The 17,227-nt window shown below is 53.3% G+C and overlaps 1 protein-coding gene across 1 annotated transcript; it reads left to right on the top strand.

Moving 5' to 3' along the window:
* Positions 1–554: 554 nt before the first annotated feature.
* CAMKV (CaM kinase like vesicle associated) lies at positions 555–16,513 on the top strand. The gene is made up of 11 exons (XM_055134515.1): positions 555–801; positions 12,142–12,250; positions 12,376–12,507; positions 12,686–12,760; positions 12,966–13,104; positions 13,217–13,337; positions 13,491–13,566; positions 13,664–13,800; positions 13,942–14,020; positions 14,216–14,303; positions 14,599–16,513. The coding sequence occupies exons 2-11, from the start codon at positions 12,156–12,158 to the stop codon at positions 15,157–15,159; spliced, it is 1,503 nt and encodes a 500-aa protein (XP_054990490.1). The 5' UTR covers positions 555–801; positions 12,142–12,155; the 3' UTR covers positions 15,160–16,513.
* The last annotated feature ends 714 nt before the right edge of the window (positions 16,514–17,227 follow it).

Below are 17,227 nucleotides of genomic sequence, written 5' to 3'. Positions count from 1 at the left end.
TACTAAATTGGGAAGAGAGCAGAGCACCCATCATCCTGGGTGACAGTTACAGCCTGGAAATTTCAGTGCCACATGGAGAGTGGGACAGACTGGGTCAGTGGCCTTGGCTGGGACTTGGACATGGGAAAGGCATCCACTCTTCAGGCTGTTAGCTCTGCTACCAGGGCTGCTGGGGGCCCCACCCTCAGGACATACCCCTTCCCTTGCTGCCGCTGACAGAAGGGGTGAGGGAGAGCCAGTTTGTAGTCCAACTTGCCCTGGGGTCTGTCCACTTGTTTCTTCTAAGTGGGTTCCAGCATTTGAATCAGGTTTGGGGAGCTAGACAGAGCCTGGATCCCTGGGAACTACTAGAGACTCCAATGCAGCCCCCGGACTGTGCCTTTTCACACTCCTCCTCCTCTTCTCACTCCCTACAGTGGGCATAGATTCCCCGCTTGTCTCCCCCCTCACCCCACTGTCCCCCTGTTGCTCTGTCTAGGCCTGGGGGAGGCTGAAAGCCCAGCGTGCGCCAGGGTGGCCCTGGGGGCCCAGCGGACTGGATTCCAGCCTCAGGCTCCGCGGGGGATTGGGGCGGGGCCGGTTGCGGGAGGCCCCGCCCCCGAACCGCCCCCGGCTCGGGGTGCGAATCCGGTGCTGGCTAGCGGCGGGAGATGCTGGAGGTTCGCGAGCCGGAGCGGCTGCAGCAGGCGCCGCGTCTGCCCCGCGTGTGCCCGGAGCGGATTCTGCCCGCTGCCCCTGGAGCCCTCGGCGCCCCCACCGAACCCGCAATCGCTTCCTCCCAGTGACAGACCGGCGCTGCAGGTGCGGATCGTGTCGGGCTAGGGGACGGCCCCTGGACGTACGTTGCAGGGTCTTAGGGGAATTGGGTCTCAGGCTCTAGGTTCCGGGCGCGGAGTGCGCGGGGCACATCGAAAGCTTAGGGTCCTTGTGGGTGCAAAACACGCGAGCTCTGTTGGTCCGGGGGGTCAGTGTGTTGGGTTGGGCTAAAGTTCCCGTCACCGCGATTTTGTGTGTGTGGCGGGGGGGTGGGGGGTCCCAGGGGGAGCCTCTGAGATTCAAGTCCAGGCGAATTTCCTCTCCCTGCACCCATCCCCTGCCTTTTCTCTGGGCTGCTAATTGTGAGAATAGAACCCTCCAATATTCCTGGTGCTTCCCGGGGGGGCCAGGGGCGGAGGGCTGAGCTGTCCCTTCAGACTCTCCGAGCATCCTCCAGCCCCTCCCAACTGCCCCCAGGGCCCCCTCCCCCTAAGCAGTCACTAATTTCCATGACAACGGAGAGTTCTTTATGGGCGACAACCTGAAGGGGGCTGGGCGGGGCTGCCGCGGGATGGGGGAGGAGGCTGGAAGCCCCCCGGGGACCTGAAGCCCCTTAGTAGACAGCGGGCGCGGAACTGTTCCCACCGCTGTGGCCAGCCGCGGCCCAGGGCCCTGACCCCGCGGCGCGCGGTGCGGGTGGGGGCGCACATGTTTCTGTTGGGAGGTGCGGGGCTGGATGCTTACACGTGTGCCTTCCGCATGTGTGTGCCTGTGCCAGCGGGGGCGACTCAACCGCACTGAGGAAGGGGTCAGGGTGGCACCACAGTCCGGAGGGGACCCTGAGCTAGAAATGGGGGTTAGGGTGGACAATGAGCCAGTGAGTTTCTGCCTTCCTCAGCTTTAGCATCTGGCAGAGACCCTGTGCGCTCCCTCTCCCCTCCCACCGGCCCTCCTCCGTGGCTCTGCCAAGCTGCTTTTGTCCACCCCCTAGACAGAGCCTTTTCCACCAGGTTCCAGGGAGAGAGCAGGGTCCTCTGCCCCTCTCCCAGAGCTCTGTCTGCAGTAGCTCACCCCCTATCCTGTCACCACCGTCTAGGACCCAGTCTGAATCCCCTAGGACCACCTGCAGAGACCTCCTTCACCCACCTACCTAGCTGATTCCTACCAGCTTCAGCCACCTGCTGGACCCCAATTTCCTCCGCACAGAAATTAGGAAATTAGTGGGTCCACTCCCCCAGGTCTGATGTGGTGGTGCAGCACAGCTTTCTCTGTCTCTGTCTCTGTCTCTGTCTATCTCTCTGTCTCTGTCTCTGTCTCTTTCTCTTGTTTACAGCTTTTGGTGAGGACACTCAGGTGGCATAGAGTGACTTCCCAGGTCCTCCTGTCCAGACCCTGTCCTGGTGGCTACTCCCTAGCAGGCTGGCAGGTCTTGCCTTGGGAGACAGCTGCAGGTCAATCATTTCCATCCAGGGAAACTGAGGGACGAAGGCCTGTGCTGTTGTAATCGTGTGTCGAGGGTGTTTGGGTTGCTGTTTCTGGCCTTCCTGACAGGATCTATTCCCAGGAAGGCAGGTGGTGGCAGGGGATTAGGCTGTGCTGCGAGAGGGGCCACAGGGACCCAGGACTGGAAAAAAGAGAGCAAGCTGGGGGGTGGTGGGTGTGTGTGGTTGGGGAGTCTAGGCAGAGCGGGGGGGTGGGGGGGTGGGAGGGAAGCAGCCGGGTCTCCGAGCTTTATTTCCATCCCCAGGCTGTGCTTCAACATGCTGGAATTGCCTCACCTAAGCATCGCGACAGCAGGGAAAAGGGGCTGAGGCTGTTTTGGGGGACTGCTACAGCTGGTCCTTTCCCTAGGGCTTTGGCTGTGCCTCCCACACCAATGCAGTGCCTAGCTGGGGGACACAGAAGGTTCCAGTCACCCGGGGAACCTCTAGGTCCATGTGTCCAGAGCACATGTCCACGGAGGCTTTCGGGCACTGGCCATCCTTCAGAAGCTGCCACACTCTCCCTGCCTGCGGCCTTGCATTGCATCCCTCTCACTGGAGCCTTCTTTGTTCCCCCTCCATCATAGGTCCTCTTTATCTTTGGGCCCCTAGCCCTCTTTTTTGGGGTATAAAGTTCTTCCATCTCCTCTGTGTTGATGGAGATTAGGGTTATAAAACCTTTGAGGAAGGAACCAAGCCTGGGTCCCAGGGAACTCCCAGATAAGGGGTCTGGCCAATACCTCTGCCTCCTCCACCACCACCTTATTTTAAAACTTCCATCATCACCCTGGAGCCTTCCCCTGTATTTCTCCATCCACAGGGATGCAATGAATTCTCCTTCAGAGGTGTAGAGATTGGACTCCAGTGCCTGGCAGGAGCCAGTTGGCTCTATCTAAATGTTCTGAAGGCAGAACAGGACTGTGCCCACCCCAGAGACTGGAGACACCTGCTGTGCCTCCTTATTTCCTCTCATTAGAGGGGAGGGTCAGTATTGACCCAGCCAGTGGAGTCTCCTGTCCTGTTCCCTGAAGCACTTGCCTAGGTGGCTAGAAGCTTTGTGCTGCCTCCTGCTTCCAGCCCTTGAGAGTGAGATGTTGCCATCCTCCCATCCTAACCCATCCTGCAGGTGAGGCCCGATCTAGACCCAGACCAGGTGGGACTAGGATCAAGACATGTCCATGGAAGCAGGAAGCCTAATCCCTGAGAGAGAATGGGGCGGCGGGGGGGGAGGGGGGGGCAGCGCCTGCAGGCTGGTGTTCACAGCTGCCACTAAATCGGGAGGTGTTGCCCACAGTTGTTGGGAGGCATCTGGAGGCCTCCTGGGCCCCTCCTGGTCTCCCTAGATTTCCTGCAAGCTCTAGAGCCCTCCAAGACGAAGACCCAGGGCAGCAGGAAGCCCCTGCGCATTATTTGGGGTTTGAATCAGGGTGACCCCAGTGGAGGAGGGGACAGGGCTCTAAAGTGGACCTCTGGTCTTCTGAAGATGGCCTTTATCCTGACTCAGGATATAGAGGATATCCCCTGGGCCAAACATGCCCAAGGCCACAGTAGGGTCTTTTTTTTTTTTCTTTCTTTCTTTTGGGTCACACCCAGTGATGCTCAGGGATTACTCCTGGCTCTGCACTCAGGAATTACCCCTGGTGGTGCTCAGGGGACCATATGGGATGCTGGGAATCAAACCCGGGTCAGCCACGTGCAAGGCAAACGCCCTACCCTCTGTGCTATCGCTCAAGCCCCCGCAGTAGGGTCTTTGGGGCACCCCTATTGCCAGGGCAGCATAAGCAAGGCTCCCATAGGTCTGTCTGAGCTCAGGGGTCAGCCCTGTGGAGTTGGCAGGAACTAGGCTAGAAGTCAGTGGCAGTGCCCACGCTCTGCACTTCCCCCAAACTCCCTCTGGTAGCCCCCCACCCCACCCTTGTTTGGGGCTGTAAGTGATTCAACAGACAATGGAAGATAAAGTTGTGGCCCAGTGTTGGCCTGAGGCATCGTCCTTGTCTTTCTAACTTTCCTCAAACTCCCCTTAGCTGCACCTCCCAATTAGGTTCTTTTTTGTTTGTTTGGTTGTTTTTTTGTTTTGTTTTGTTTTTTAGGCCACACCCGGAGATGCTCAGGGGTTACTCCTGTGTCTGCACGTAGGAATTACTCCTTGTGGTGCTCGGAGGACCATATGGGATCCCGGGGATCAAACCCGGGTCGTCTGTGTGGAAGGCAAACGCCCTACCCACTGTACTATCCCTCCAGCCCCTAACTCCCAACTTTGGGACCAGGGCCCTCTTTGTTTCATAGCAGGTGTCACAGGCTTGGTGCACATACCAGGCAGCCTCCAAAGCAGCAGCAGTGGGGAGCAGATGGTGGAGTGGGTGGGAGTAGAGGGGACCATGGCACTAGTCGGAAGCACGCCCCCCACCCTCTTGCTCTCTCCTTTCTTCACCCTGGGGCCAGGCTGGCGAGGGAGGAAGTGAGTGCTGTGAGAGTGGTGAGGGAAGTAAAGCCAGGACTGGCCCAGATCTGGGCATCCAGGTGCCGGGCGGGCAGGTCTCTCCCTGCCTCAAGCCATGAGGCTTCAGGACCTGACTGCAGGCAGATGGGACTAGGAGCAAAGGCCCAGATTCCCGATTCCACGATGTGACAAACCCCAAGAGAAGTCCTGGGTGCATGTGGGCATGAGGGCGCATGAGGGCGTGTGCATGAAGGAAAAGCTGCGACAGGATAAACAAACCCCCCCACCTGGAGGCAGGGCAGGGTGGGTGGGGCGAAGAGGGAGGGGAGGTTATGTCAGAAGGGCCATTTTGAGCCTGGTTTTGACACCTCAGGATTGTTTTAGACAATCTGTGGTATAAACCACCTTAAAATGTCAGAAATGACAATGAGCAAAGGAACTCAGCCCTGGTCTTGGCACCCTGGACACTTCCACATGGGGGTTAAGGCAGCAGTGCCCTTGCCGGTGCTCACACTTCCTGCCATGGAGTGGACACAGTGGACATGGCGAGTCACCTGTTGTTGGATGTTTAGGTAGTTGCTGATTTTTTTTTTTAAATGTTATAAATAACTCTGCCGTGACAAATAGGATGCTGATGGGAGGCCCTGGGGGAAGGGCATTCCTGCAGAGAGAATGGTGTGAGGGAAGCAGCAGAGCTGGGACACAGGTCTCTGCCAGCCCTCCTGGGGGGCCTGCCAGCTGAGGGACCACCCTCCTACCAAGGACGAGCCCTAAGATCTCAGGCTGGGAAGGGAGGGAACTGCTGCAGACCCCCTCCCCCAGGCTGTCAGGGCGCCGAGTGAGGTGGCCGGCGGTGGTGGGTGGCTGTGCCTCTGCTCTCAGCTGTGAGAGTGGGATTCCAGCCACATGCTCTCCCTAAAAGACACAGGAGCAGGGCTGTGACCATGTGGCAAAGACGCAGTCGGGAGGATCTTCAAAGCATCTCTTGCTTGCCTCTGCAGTGCCTCAAGACAAGATGGCTTAAGCCCTGGCTTAAATCGAGCTGATGAAATGCATTTGCATTCCTTCAGCCCCAAAACCCAGATGAGGGAATGATGGGATTTGTGTCCTAATGCTGAGGGAGGGAGCATGTCCAGGAATGTGACCCGTGGGATGGGCTCCACCTTGGAGGGACTGAGTAACAGGCAGGGCCAGCCAAGGGGCTTGTGTGAGTTCAGGTCACTGGTGCATGGGGGGGCGGAGAGTCCTTCAACTTAAACTGCTTCTGGCGGGTGGCTTTCTCCCTGTGTCTGAGTGGATCTCAGTTTGGGGGCAGCTAGTCAAGACCCCAGCACCGCAGTCCTAATAAACAGGCAGAACTGTTGTCCCGGTATTCCGGGGACCAGGCGTTCTGGAGGCACACTCTTTGTCAGATCTGCAAAGGTCCAGATGTGTCATAAGCTCACTTCTCGAGCTCACCTTTAAACAATGGCTGCTAGAAACCTTTTCCTCTTTTTCCCCCCCCCTTAATTTTATTTTTGGGTTTTTGGGCTATACCTGGAGATGCTTGGGAGTCACTCCTGGCTGTGTTCTGAAGATGATTCGCATTTCTGGGGATTGAACCAGAGTTGGAATGATACGAAGCAAGTACCTTAACCCCTGTGTTATCACTCAGACCTGGGAATGCTATATATATCCAGGAGTACCTATAACTGGAAGTACATATATCCAACACCGAAGGTAAGGGCTGGATGGACAGTGTTGCAGACCATAGGGACACAGTTCTAGGTACCTGAATGCTTGGGGCCTCTGCAGTCAGCTGGAAGTGGTCATCCTTGTGCCCAGAAGGCCTATTCCTGGTCAGTGACCTCGCCTCTGGACCTGAGTGTCCAGGTCTCCCTTGGATGCTGGCAGTGAGGGCACGAGGCAGGTTTGTCTTGTTTTTCCAGGCCATTTTCCTGTGTGTCTCTTGTCAAATCTTTTCTTTTTAAAACCAGCCCTTCATCCTTAAAGCTATTAGTTGCCTCTCCATCCAGAGGGGTTTTTCTTCTGACAAATCTCCCAAACACTGCACCTAAATGTAGTATTTACTTATTTATTTGTGGTAGGGCCTTCCAAGCCATGCTCAGGGGACAAGAGGTCAGTGTTCATTGCTAGAGCCCTAGGATGCAGTGCTGCTTGGGGCCTAAAGTATTGAGGACCAACAGATCACACCATTGGTGTTTTTTGGTTTTTTTTTTGGCTTTTTGGGTCACACCTGGCAATGCACAGGGGTTGCTCCTGGCTTTGCACTCAGGAATTACTCCTAGCGGTGCTCAGGGGACCATATGGGATGGTGGGAATTGAACCTGGGTCAGCCGAGTACAAGGCAAACACCCTACCCGCTGTGCTATCGCTTCACCCCCCACACCATTGGTGCTTAGGGGCTACCAGGGCCATACTTGGCAGCACTCAGGAGGTCAAGTAGTGTCAGCGATTGAACTGGAAATGGGCCCATGCTATGCAAAGACCACCTAACCCTGGTGATGTCTATCTTCCTAACCCTGAATGCAATATTTATTCAGTCAAGAAAAGTAAACATAGTAAAAATTCTCTGAAAAATTAATAAACAAAATGTAATCTGTTCTTCCAACACCTGATTTTTTTTTTTTTTTGGGTTTTGGGTCACACCTGGCGATGCACAGGGGTTACTCCTGGCTCTGCACTCAGGAATTACTCCTGGCGGTGCTCAGGGGACCATATGGGATGCTGGGAATCGAACCCGGGTCGGCTGCATGTAAGGCAAACGCCCTACCTGCTGTGCTATCGCTCCAGGCCCAAGAGAACTCTTTTTGGTTGATTGTTTTACTTTTGGTTTTTGGGCCAAAAACCTCAGTGGTGCTCTGAGGCTATTTGGGCTTGGTGCTCAAAGGGTACTCCTTCTCAGGAAACATGTGGTACCAGTATCAAAACGAGTTCCTGCATGCAAAGTATGTGCTATCTCTCTGGATCCCCTTCTTTTGTGGGGAGGGATGCATATCTAGCAGTGCTTGGAGGACCATGTGGTGCCAGTTGAACCTGGGTCAGATGCTTCCAAGACAAAAGCATAGGCTATATTATTGCTCTTCTTTCTTTCTTTCTTTCTTTCTTTCTTTCTTTCTTTCTTTCTTTCTTTCTTTCTTTCTTTCTTTCTTTCTTTCTTTCTTTCTTTCTTTCTTTCTTTCTTTCTTTCTTTCTTTCTTTCTTTCTTTCTTCCATCCTTTCTTTCTTTCTTTCTTTCTTTCTTTCTTTCTTTCTTTCTTTCTTTCTTTCTTTCTTTCTCTCTCTCTCTTTCCTTCTTTCTTCCTTCCATCCTTTCTTCCTTTCCTTCTTTCCTCCCTAAACTGACCTGAATACCAGCACCGTTTTTCTTTTCATTATATTTTTAATTTTTTAATTTTTATATTTGAGCCACACCTAGAAATTCTTAGGTGTTACCACTGGTTCTGCACTCAGAGATCACTCCTGACACAGCTTGGGGGATCATGTGGGATGCCAGAGATCAAACCTGGGTTGGCTGTATGCAAGGCAAGTGCCTTACCTTCTGTACTATCACTCTGGCCCCTAGTAGCACTCTTTACCCACCAATCTGTCCCTGCCTTTTCCCCTAGCAACGAATCTCAGAGACAGATTGACAGCAGTATTTTTCTATCTTCTCTTTTATCTTGAGACTGACCAATTATTAGTTAGTGTGGACAGTAATTTTTTTTTTTTTTTTTTTTTTGCTTTTTGGGTCACACCCGGCGATGCACAGGGGTTACTCCTGGCTCTGCACTCAGGAATTACCCCTGGCCGTGCTCAGGGGACCATATGGGATGCTGGGATTTGAACCCGGGTCGGCCGCGTGCAAGGCAAACGCCCTACCCGCTGTGCTATCTCTCCAGCCCGTGGACAGTAATTTATTTGCTGGTTTTACTTGGGGAACCAGGACCATTCCAGATGGTTCTCAAAGTGCCAACAGAGTCATAGCTAATGGTGCTGGGGACCAGTAGGACCAGCCATTCTCTGAAGTACTGGGATGTTCTGGGGATTTAACACACATGCAAAGACATAATCACTGCCATTCAAGCCACATCCCTGGCTTCCATCATTTTAATATTAATATTTTATTATAAATCATAGCAAAAATATTGTAGATTAATTTTAAACAAATTATAAAGCATGGGGCCTGGAGTCCAGAGACTAAGGAACTTGCTTTGCATGGGGACTGACTCAGATTTAATACCCAGTACTTAGGATGGTCCTCCAAGCACCACAAAGAGCGACTTCTGAGCACAGTCAGTAGAAGCCCCTGAACTCTGCTGAATGTGGATCAAACTCCATCAAAAAGAAAAGAGCAACCCCCTGTGAAGGTATCCTCAGATTGAGAATTGGTCTCTCGGAGCCCATGTGTCCTGACTGTCACAACCTCTCTCTCTTAGGACTCATGATGCTTATTTCCTAGATTTTCTCCATAGTTTCACTTGAACATTTGCATTCTCAAGCAGGTTAGTTCGGCCTGTTTTGGTTTGGTTTGGGGACCACACCTGATGGTGTTTAGGGTTTACTCCTGCCTCTGTGCTCAGAAATCACTTCTGGCATTACTTAGGGGACCATTATGGTACTAGAGATTGAATCAATGTCAGCTGCTTGAAGGATGCCTTAAGCTCTTACTATCTCTCTAACCCTAGTTCTGCCTGTTTTGAACTCGAAATCAAAAGAATCCATTACATGTGTTCTATTTTTGGGGGGTTCCCCAGGCCACTGCCTGACCCCACAGCCCTGCTTATTCTGTGCTTGAGCCCAGAGATGCTAGGAACATCAGACCACATTCAGCAACATTGCACAAACTCAAATGCAAGTGGACATAAGATAGCTTTGTGCCATGGTCCTGGCCTATACTACCTGTGTTCTATTGTGTCTTTTGTACTCAGCATCGAGTTTGTGAGAGTCACCAGGTAATGGGGTAAAGCTATAGTTTCTACATTTCTGTTTCTATGTCACATTCTATTGTTATGTTCCATACCACAATCTAGTCTACTGTGTGTGTGTGTGTGTGTGTGTGTGTGTGTGTGGTCTCAGCCAGGAGTCCTACCTAGAGCCTGACATCTGTGGGGCATCCCCTCTACCATTGACTCATTCCCCCAGTGTCCCCTAGGCCACTATTGATATTAAGACTATTTACAGGTTGTCTTTTTTTTCGGGGGGGTGGAGGTGTTTGGGCCATACCCAGTGATACTCAGGGATCACTCCTGGCAGTGTTCAGGACATCATATGTGGTGCCAGGATTCATACTGCAGTGAGCCACATAAAAGGCAAGAGCCTTAACCTTTGTACTATCCCTCGGGTTCCTATTTTCGGTTTTTGATAATTATGAACATTGTCACTGCAAGCATTCTTGTATGAGTGTCCTGTGGAACATATGTTTAGCAGTGCCGTTTTTGGTTCAAGGGGTATGTTTGACATTAGTAGTTTTACCAAATTGTTTTCTAAACAGGTGAGCTTCCCTCCCCTGGGAAAACTCATGTTCTCTACATCTCTGACTTTGAGAGATGCCTATGTTGGTGGTAGGTGGTTATAGCTCCTTTCATCTTTGAAATAGTAAAAATGTTTAGCTAGGGATGTAGCTCAGCTACCAAAAACAATAATTATTTTTTAATGTAATTAAAATTTTTTTTGTCAGTGTCAGGAATTGAACCTAGGACTTCACACATGTAAGTCAACTGTTCTACCACTGAGTCTTATGCCTGGCCCAATTAAAACAAATTTTTATGGCTTTGTTTTGGGGCCACACCTGATGGTGCTTTAGGACTTACTCCTGCTCTGTGCTCAGGGATCACTTCTTTTTTTTTTCTTTTTGGGTCACACCCAGCGATGCACAGGGGTTACTCCTGGCTCTGCACTCAGAAATTACTCCTGGAGGTGCTCAGGTGACCATATAGGATACTGGAAATCGAACCCGGGTCGGCCGCACGCAAGGCAAATGCCCTACCTGCTGTGTTATCACTCCAGTTGTCGGGGCTGGAGCTTTAGCACAGCGGGGAGGGTGTTTGCCTTGCAGGGCACTGTACAGCTTTCCCAGCACTGGGGCTGGAGCAATAGCACAGCGGGTAGGGCGTTTGCCTTGCACGTGGCCGACCCAGGTTCGATTCCCAGCATCCCATATGGTCCCCTGAGCACCGTCAGGGGTGATTCCTGAGTGCAGAGCCAGGACTTTCCCAGCACTGCTGGCCATAGTCACACCCAAAGAAAATCAGTAACATTCTTAAATCAATTAACATAGTTTATCAGATGAGCAAGTTTTTAGTTTTTTTTTTTTTTTTTTTGCTTTTTGGGTCATACCCAGCGATGCTCAGGGGTTACTCCTGGCTTTTCACTCAGGAATTACTCCTGGAAGTGCTTGGGGGACCATATGGGATGCCGGGGATCGAACCCGGGTCGGACGCGTGCAAGGCAAACGCCCTACCCGCTGTGCTCACTCCGGCCCCAGGGATCACTTCTTGATGTGCTCAGGGTACCATATGTGGTGCCGTGAGTCAAACCTGGGTTGGCCATATGCAAGATTATAGCTTACCCTAATTGCTGTACTCTCTCTCTCTGGCCCCAACTGAAAGATATTTTTGGTGACAGGAGTAGGAGAACAGTGTGTAGGGCACTTGTCTTGCATGCGACCAACCCAGGTTCAATCCCCAGCATCCTGTAAGTTTCCCCAAGCCCTACCAAGAATTACTCCTGAGTACAGGGCTGGAGCGATAGCACAGTGGGTAGGGAATTGAACCCGGGTTCAATTCCTCCGTCATTCTTGGAGAGCCCGGAAAGCTTCCACCCGCATGACAGAACCTGGCAAGCTCCCCGTGGTGTATTCAATATGCCAAAAATAGTAACAAGTCTCACAATGGAGACGTTACTGGTGCCTGTTCGAGCAAATCTATGAACCATGGGAGGACAGCGCTACAGTGCTACAGAGCCAGGAGTAAGTCCTGAGCACCACTGGGTATGACACAAAAACCAAAAAGTATTTTTTTGAATGCATAACATACAAAACATCTACCCAGTATTTTGATTTAATATACTTTAGGGGTTTCTTTTTGTTTGTTTCAGGGCCACACTTGGGGTGCCCAGGGGCTATACCCAGCTCAGTGCTTGGGGGTTGCTCATGACAGTGCTTAGGGGACCATGTAGTGCCAGGGATTAAATCTGTCTCCTTCATGCAGGGCATATGCTCCAGCCTATTTGAGCACCCCCATCTCTTGACGCTTTTTTTTTTTTTTAATAAGCAGGAGCCTTTCTAGTTCAGGTCATTAGCTGAGTGGCTGAAGGTATGGCCAGCAAAGTAGGGATAGAATTGTAGAATTGTGACCATCCTCAAGCCTTTCTGGGACTGTCACTGAGCCAGGTTGGGGTCTCTCAGAGGACTCCTCTCAGATGCTAGGGAGAAGTGGAGAGCTTTAGAGTTGAGCCCCATCCTGTTCTGCCTTCTGCCTGCAGCTCAGAGTCTGGCAATGCCGTTTGGGTGTGTGACTCTGGGCGACAAGAAGAACTATAACCAGCCATCGGAGGTGACAGACAGATATGATTTGGGCCAGGTCATCAAGACGTGAGTGCTGGGGTTTGGGGTTCCAGGGTGTGGGTGAGCAAGTGCTGGGGAAAGATGAGTGGGAGGCGGAGAGTGGGGAGCACTCACTCTGGGACCAGAGTTGAGTGCATGCCCCCCCACCGCAGTGAGGAGTTCTGTGAGATCTTTCGGGCCAAGGACAAGACAACGGGCAAGTTACACACCTGCAAGAAGTTCCAGAAGCGAGATGGCCGCAAAGTGCGGAAGGCAGCCAAGAACGAGATAGGCATCTTAAAGATGTGAGTGTGAGACTGGGGGTTCAGGAGCCAGCCAGCAGGGAGCAGTGAAGGGGCTCGGGGGCAGGAGGCCTCAAGCAGTATAGCCCTTGGCCTAATTAGTCTGCTGTGGCCCACAGTGGCAACCAGAGCCTCTCTAAGTCACCCAGCCCTTAATTAAGACCTCCTTCTCTGCTGCCAGGGTGAAGCACCCTAACATCCTGCAACTGGTGGATGTGTTTGTGACCCGCAAGGAGTACTTCATCTTCCTGGAGCTGTGAGTGTGGGCCTGGGGTCCTAGGATTTCTCGGTCCCTAGGGCCTTTACCCCTCTGCAGCCAGGGAAAGCCCCCTTTCTGGACCTTTGGGGTCCTGGGTTCCTGTGCCTTACCCAGCCAGCAGCCTGGTGCCAGCAGCCTGCCCAAATACTCCTGCCCTACCCCCAATCCTGCCACGCCGGGCTCAGGGGCTGGTGTCTCTCAGGGCCACGGGGAGGGAGGTGTTTGACTGGATCCTGGACCAGGGCTACTACTCGGAGCGAGACACGAGCAACGTGGTGCGGCAGGTCCTGGAGGCCGTGGCCTACCTGCACTCACTCAAGATCGTGCATAGGAACCTCAAGGTAAGCTCAGGAATGGGGCTGAAGGCAGCAGCCGGGTCACTCTGGGTATAGTCAGGGAGGTTCTCACAGAGTCTTTCTCTGCCCATTCACATGCCCTTCCTGGTTGGAGCAGCTGGAGAACTTGGTTTACTACAACCGGCTGAAGAACTCCAAGATCGTTATCAGTGACTTTCACTTGGCTAAGCTAGAGAATGGCCTCATCAAGGAACCCTGTGGAACCCCTGAGTACCTGGGCAAGCATGGGGTGGGCAGGGACTGGGTGGGGGTCTGCCTTCCAGGAGTGGCTCTAGGGAATAGAAAAGGGATTGCCCATCCCCGGAAGGGTGTTGGGGGTAGCTGGCTAGCCAGGTTTGCCACTGACCAGCAGATGGACACTTTGTTTGCAGCCCCGGAGGTGGTAGGCCGGCAGCGGTATGGACGCCCTGTGGACTGCTGGGCTATTGGCGTCATCATGTACATCCTGTGAGTGGATGGGCAGACAGAAAAGCTGACAACCAGGAGGGGTGAGGGCTTGTGTCTGTGGCTTCCAGGGTGATCCTGTTCTTTGGTCCCTCTACAGACTTTCAGGAAACCCTCCTTTCTATGAGGAGGTAGAGGAAGATGACTATGAGGACCATGACAAGAATCTCTTCCGCAAGATCCTAGCTGGCGACTATGAGTTTGATTCTCCATACTGGGATGATATTTCACAAGCGGGTAAGGTGGTGCCCGGCATGTGTATAGAGTGAAGGGTTGGTGTGGGGTAATTGCTCTCAGACGCCTATCCCCTAGCCCATTCGTCACTGCAAAGCGGTGAGAGGGCATCTATGCCTAGCCTCTCCGTGGCTTTGTCTCCAGCCAAAGACCTGGTCACAAGGCTGATGGAGGTGGAGCAAGACCAGCGGATAACTGCGGAAGAGGCCATCTCTCATGAATGGTGAGTGGAGCATGGGAGAAGAGGCCAGTTTCTCTGGGTCTCCATCTTCCTCTTACCTAGTGGCCCCCACTCCTTGAGGCCGAGTGCTCTGGGGACACCCAGAGCATCTGCCATGGTGCTTACAAGGAAAACTGGGTGGAGCCTCCAGGAAGTCTCATATCCACTGAGATCCAGATGCATTTGCATCCTTTCCAGGATTTCTGGCAATGCTGCTTCTGATAAGAACATTAAGGATGGTGTCTGTGCCCAGATTGAAAAAAACTTTGCCAGAGCTAAATGGAAGGTAAGGATCCAGCTGGCTCCCTTCCCTGAACTGATTCCAAGTGCTCCTTGTGGCACTATTGTTTTGCCTGCAGTCACTTACCCCTGTAGTCACACACAGCTCTGCGTAGTCCTCGAGCATAGCCAGAACCCCTGTCACTCCCTTGAGCAGGTGTGTTGTGCAGTTGATGCTCATACCTGGGGGGAATCTGGGCCAGCCAGAGGCACAGCAGAATGGTTTGGGTGTGGACTTTGCCAAAGAGCAGATCCAGCATCTGTGCATCTTACGCTGAGCCTCTCTTATTGCCCTCTTCCAGAAGGCCGTCCGAGTGACCACCCTCATGAAACGACTGCGGGCGCCAGAGCAGGCCAGCACGGCTGCAGCCACAGACACTGCTGCCGCCGCTGGGGCTGCAGGCGGGGCGACAGCCACAAGTGGAGCTGCCCCAGCCCCTGAGAGCAGTGCCACCCCAGCCACGGCGGGTGATGGAAAGAGCGATAGTGCAGCTCCTGCAGACCGCAGCGTTACCCCAGCCACAGATGGCAGTACCACCCCAGCTACTGATGGGAGTGTCACCCCAGCCACAGATGGCAGCATCACTCCAGCCACAGATGGGAGCGTCACTCCAGCCACTGACAGGAGTGCCACTCCAGCCACGGATGGGAGAGCCACACCAGCCACAGAAGAGAGCACCATACCCACTACCCAAAGCAGTGCCACACCGGCCACCACCAAGGCAGCTGCCACTCCTGAGCCGGCTTTGGCCCAGCCGGACAGCACAGCCCCAGGGGGCACAACAGGCCAGGCTCCACCCTCTAGTAAAGGGGATGAGGCCGCTGGCCAGGCCCAGGAGTCTCGGAGGGAGGAGAGCAGCTGAGTGGGCAGGCTGGTGGGGGGGTGGGGGATGGGGCAGGAGGGTGGGAGAGTGGATGAGGGACTTCTCACTGTACATAGAGTCATTGGCATGATGCCCTCACTCCCCCACCTCTGTCTCCCAATGTGGGGCATGCCTGGGGGCCGCAGGAGAGCTGTGGCTTCTCCTGTGTGTATGTGCGTGCGTGGTGGGCAGGCCAGAGGCAGGGCCAGCCCCAGCCCCTGCATGGATTCCTTGTGGCTTTTCTGTCTTTTGCTAGCTTCACCAGTTACTGTTCCTTGTGGGATGCTGCTCTAGGGATACTCAGGAGGTCCCTACTCCCCTTTCCCTCCCCATTTGCCTCATAATTTTCCCAGGCAGGCCCTGCAGGTCCCATCCTCCCCCAGGTCCTAAACTTGGGTGGCCTTGCCCTGAGAGCTGGTCCTCCAGCGAGGCCCTGTCAGCGGTCTTAGGCTCCTGCGTGTGAAGGTATGTGCCTGGGATGTGTCAGCTGCTCTAGGAGTAGACACTGGCAGGTACAGAGAATGCAAACTAGGGCACTGTGCTTCAAGCTAAGACTGGTTGCATGGCGGGGGGCCCTGCTTGGTAGTTCTGGGAGTCCTCAGAAATACAGGAGAATGGGAAGCAGGTAGAAGCTTTCATCTTGTCCCTGCAAAGTCCTTCCGGAAGATTTAGAGAGAGGCCCTAGAGCTATTTTTCACCCTTCTAGGGCTCCTGCAGTGGGTTGCTCTGTGCCCGGAGCTTGTAATAGGAAGGAAGGAGGAGTGATTAGCATCTGGCAGTGTGAACTGGGAAGGCAGAGAGTATGCCCAATACTTAATGCCCCAGCCTGGCCAAGATCTTACGTGGAAGACAGGGAAAGGCTGACATCCCTTGATCTTCCCAGGTGTCTCTCCTTAGTCTCAGCCTACAGTTCTCTCAATCCGAGGGTGCCTGCCACATAGCAGTGTCCCATAGTCTAGCTTGGGGGTCTGCCCTACGAAGGGACAGATCTTCTCTTCTAGTTCAACAACAAAATGGACGGAAACTTCTCGATATTTATGGCCCACTTCCCTTTCAGTCAGGGCATAGAGAGAGGCCCAGGTGCTCCGAAGCCATGCTGAGTTGCTTTTGGTGAGGGAGTAGAATAAGGCTCCTGGTTGCTGATGGAGGTTTCTGGCAGGTGCCCCTTGTCAGACCCCATTACAGCTGGGCAGGCAGCCACGCTGGTCCCAGCCCTTGCTCGGCACTCTGGGCAGTCTTGCCCTTCTTCCTGCATGCCTGTGGGTCTGCTCTGGTGTATGAAGGTCAGTGGGCTGTGTGCCTGCTGAACCTGGCAAATAAATGTCACCCTGCCAAAGCCTCTGGCCACCCTCTTGCTGTTGCTTCCTCTGTCTTACTGGGGAGGGCCCCCTGGAAAGTGATGGGGAGGGAGCCCATTGAGTGTTCCGGTTGGGTGTGCAGATCACCTGACTTTAGCGTATACCTTGAAGGGGGTGGGGTTCTCTGGACTCTAGAAACTCATGTATGTGACAGGTCCTATTCTGGGCTCGCATTAAGAATTAAGCTCTGGGCTACTTTTCTGACAAGACCTATAGGGCATGGAGCCCTTGACTTAGAAATGGAACCTACTGGGGCTGGAGCGATAGCACAGCGGGTAGGGCGTTTGCCTTGCACTCGGCCAACCCGGGTTCTAATCCCAGCATCCCATATGGTCCCCTGAGCAACGCCAGGGGTAATTCCTGAGTGAAGAGCCAGGAGTAACCCCTGTGCATCACCGGGTGTGACCCAAAAACCAAAAAAAAAAAAAAAAAAATGGAACCTACTAACACCAGCCACCATAGAAATCCTGCCCGTGGCCAGAGCACCCTTCCCTGAACTGGGGAGAGGATGCACAGGGGGCAGTTCCACAAGTTCTCTACTGCTCTGTATTGATTCCTTCTTCCTGTAGTCAATGCCTGTGTTTTCTACAACTGGCCCAAAGCACTTTGCCCTGGTTCTACTTCATGTTAACTTATATTTGGGGGCTACGAATAAGGTTTCTTCTGGAGAAAGGTTGAGGGGAGGTAATGCTGCTAAAAATAGTATGAGC

Source organism: Sorex araneus, chromosome 4 (assembly GCF_027595985.1).
Source record: "Sorex araneus isolate mSorAra2 chromosome 4, mSorAra2.pri, whole genome shotgun sequence".
NCBI classification, from domain to species: Eukaryota; Metazoa; Chordata; class Mammalia; order Eulipotyphla; family Soricidae; genus Sorex; species Sorex araneus.
This window is presented reverse-complemented; position numbering and strand designations above follow the sequence as displayed.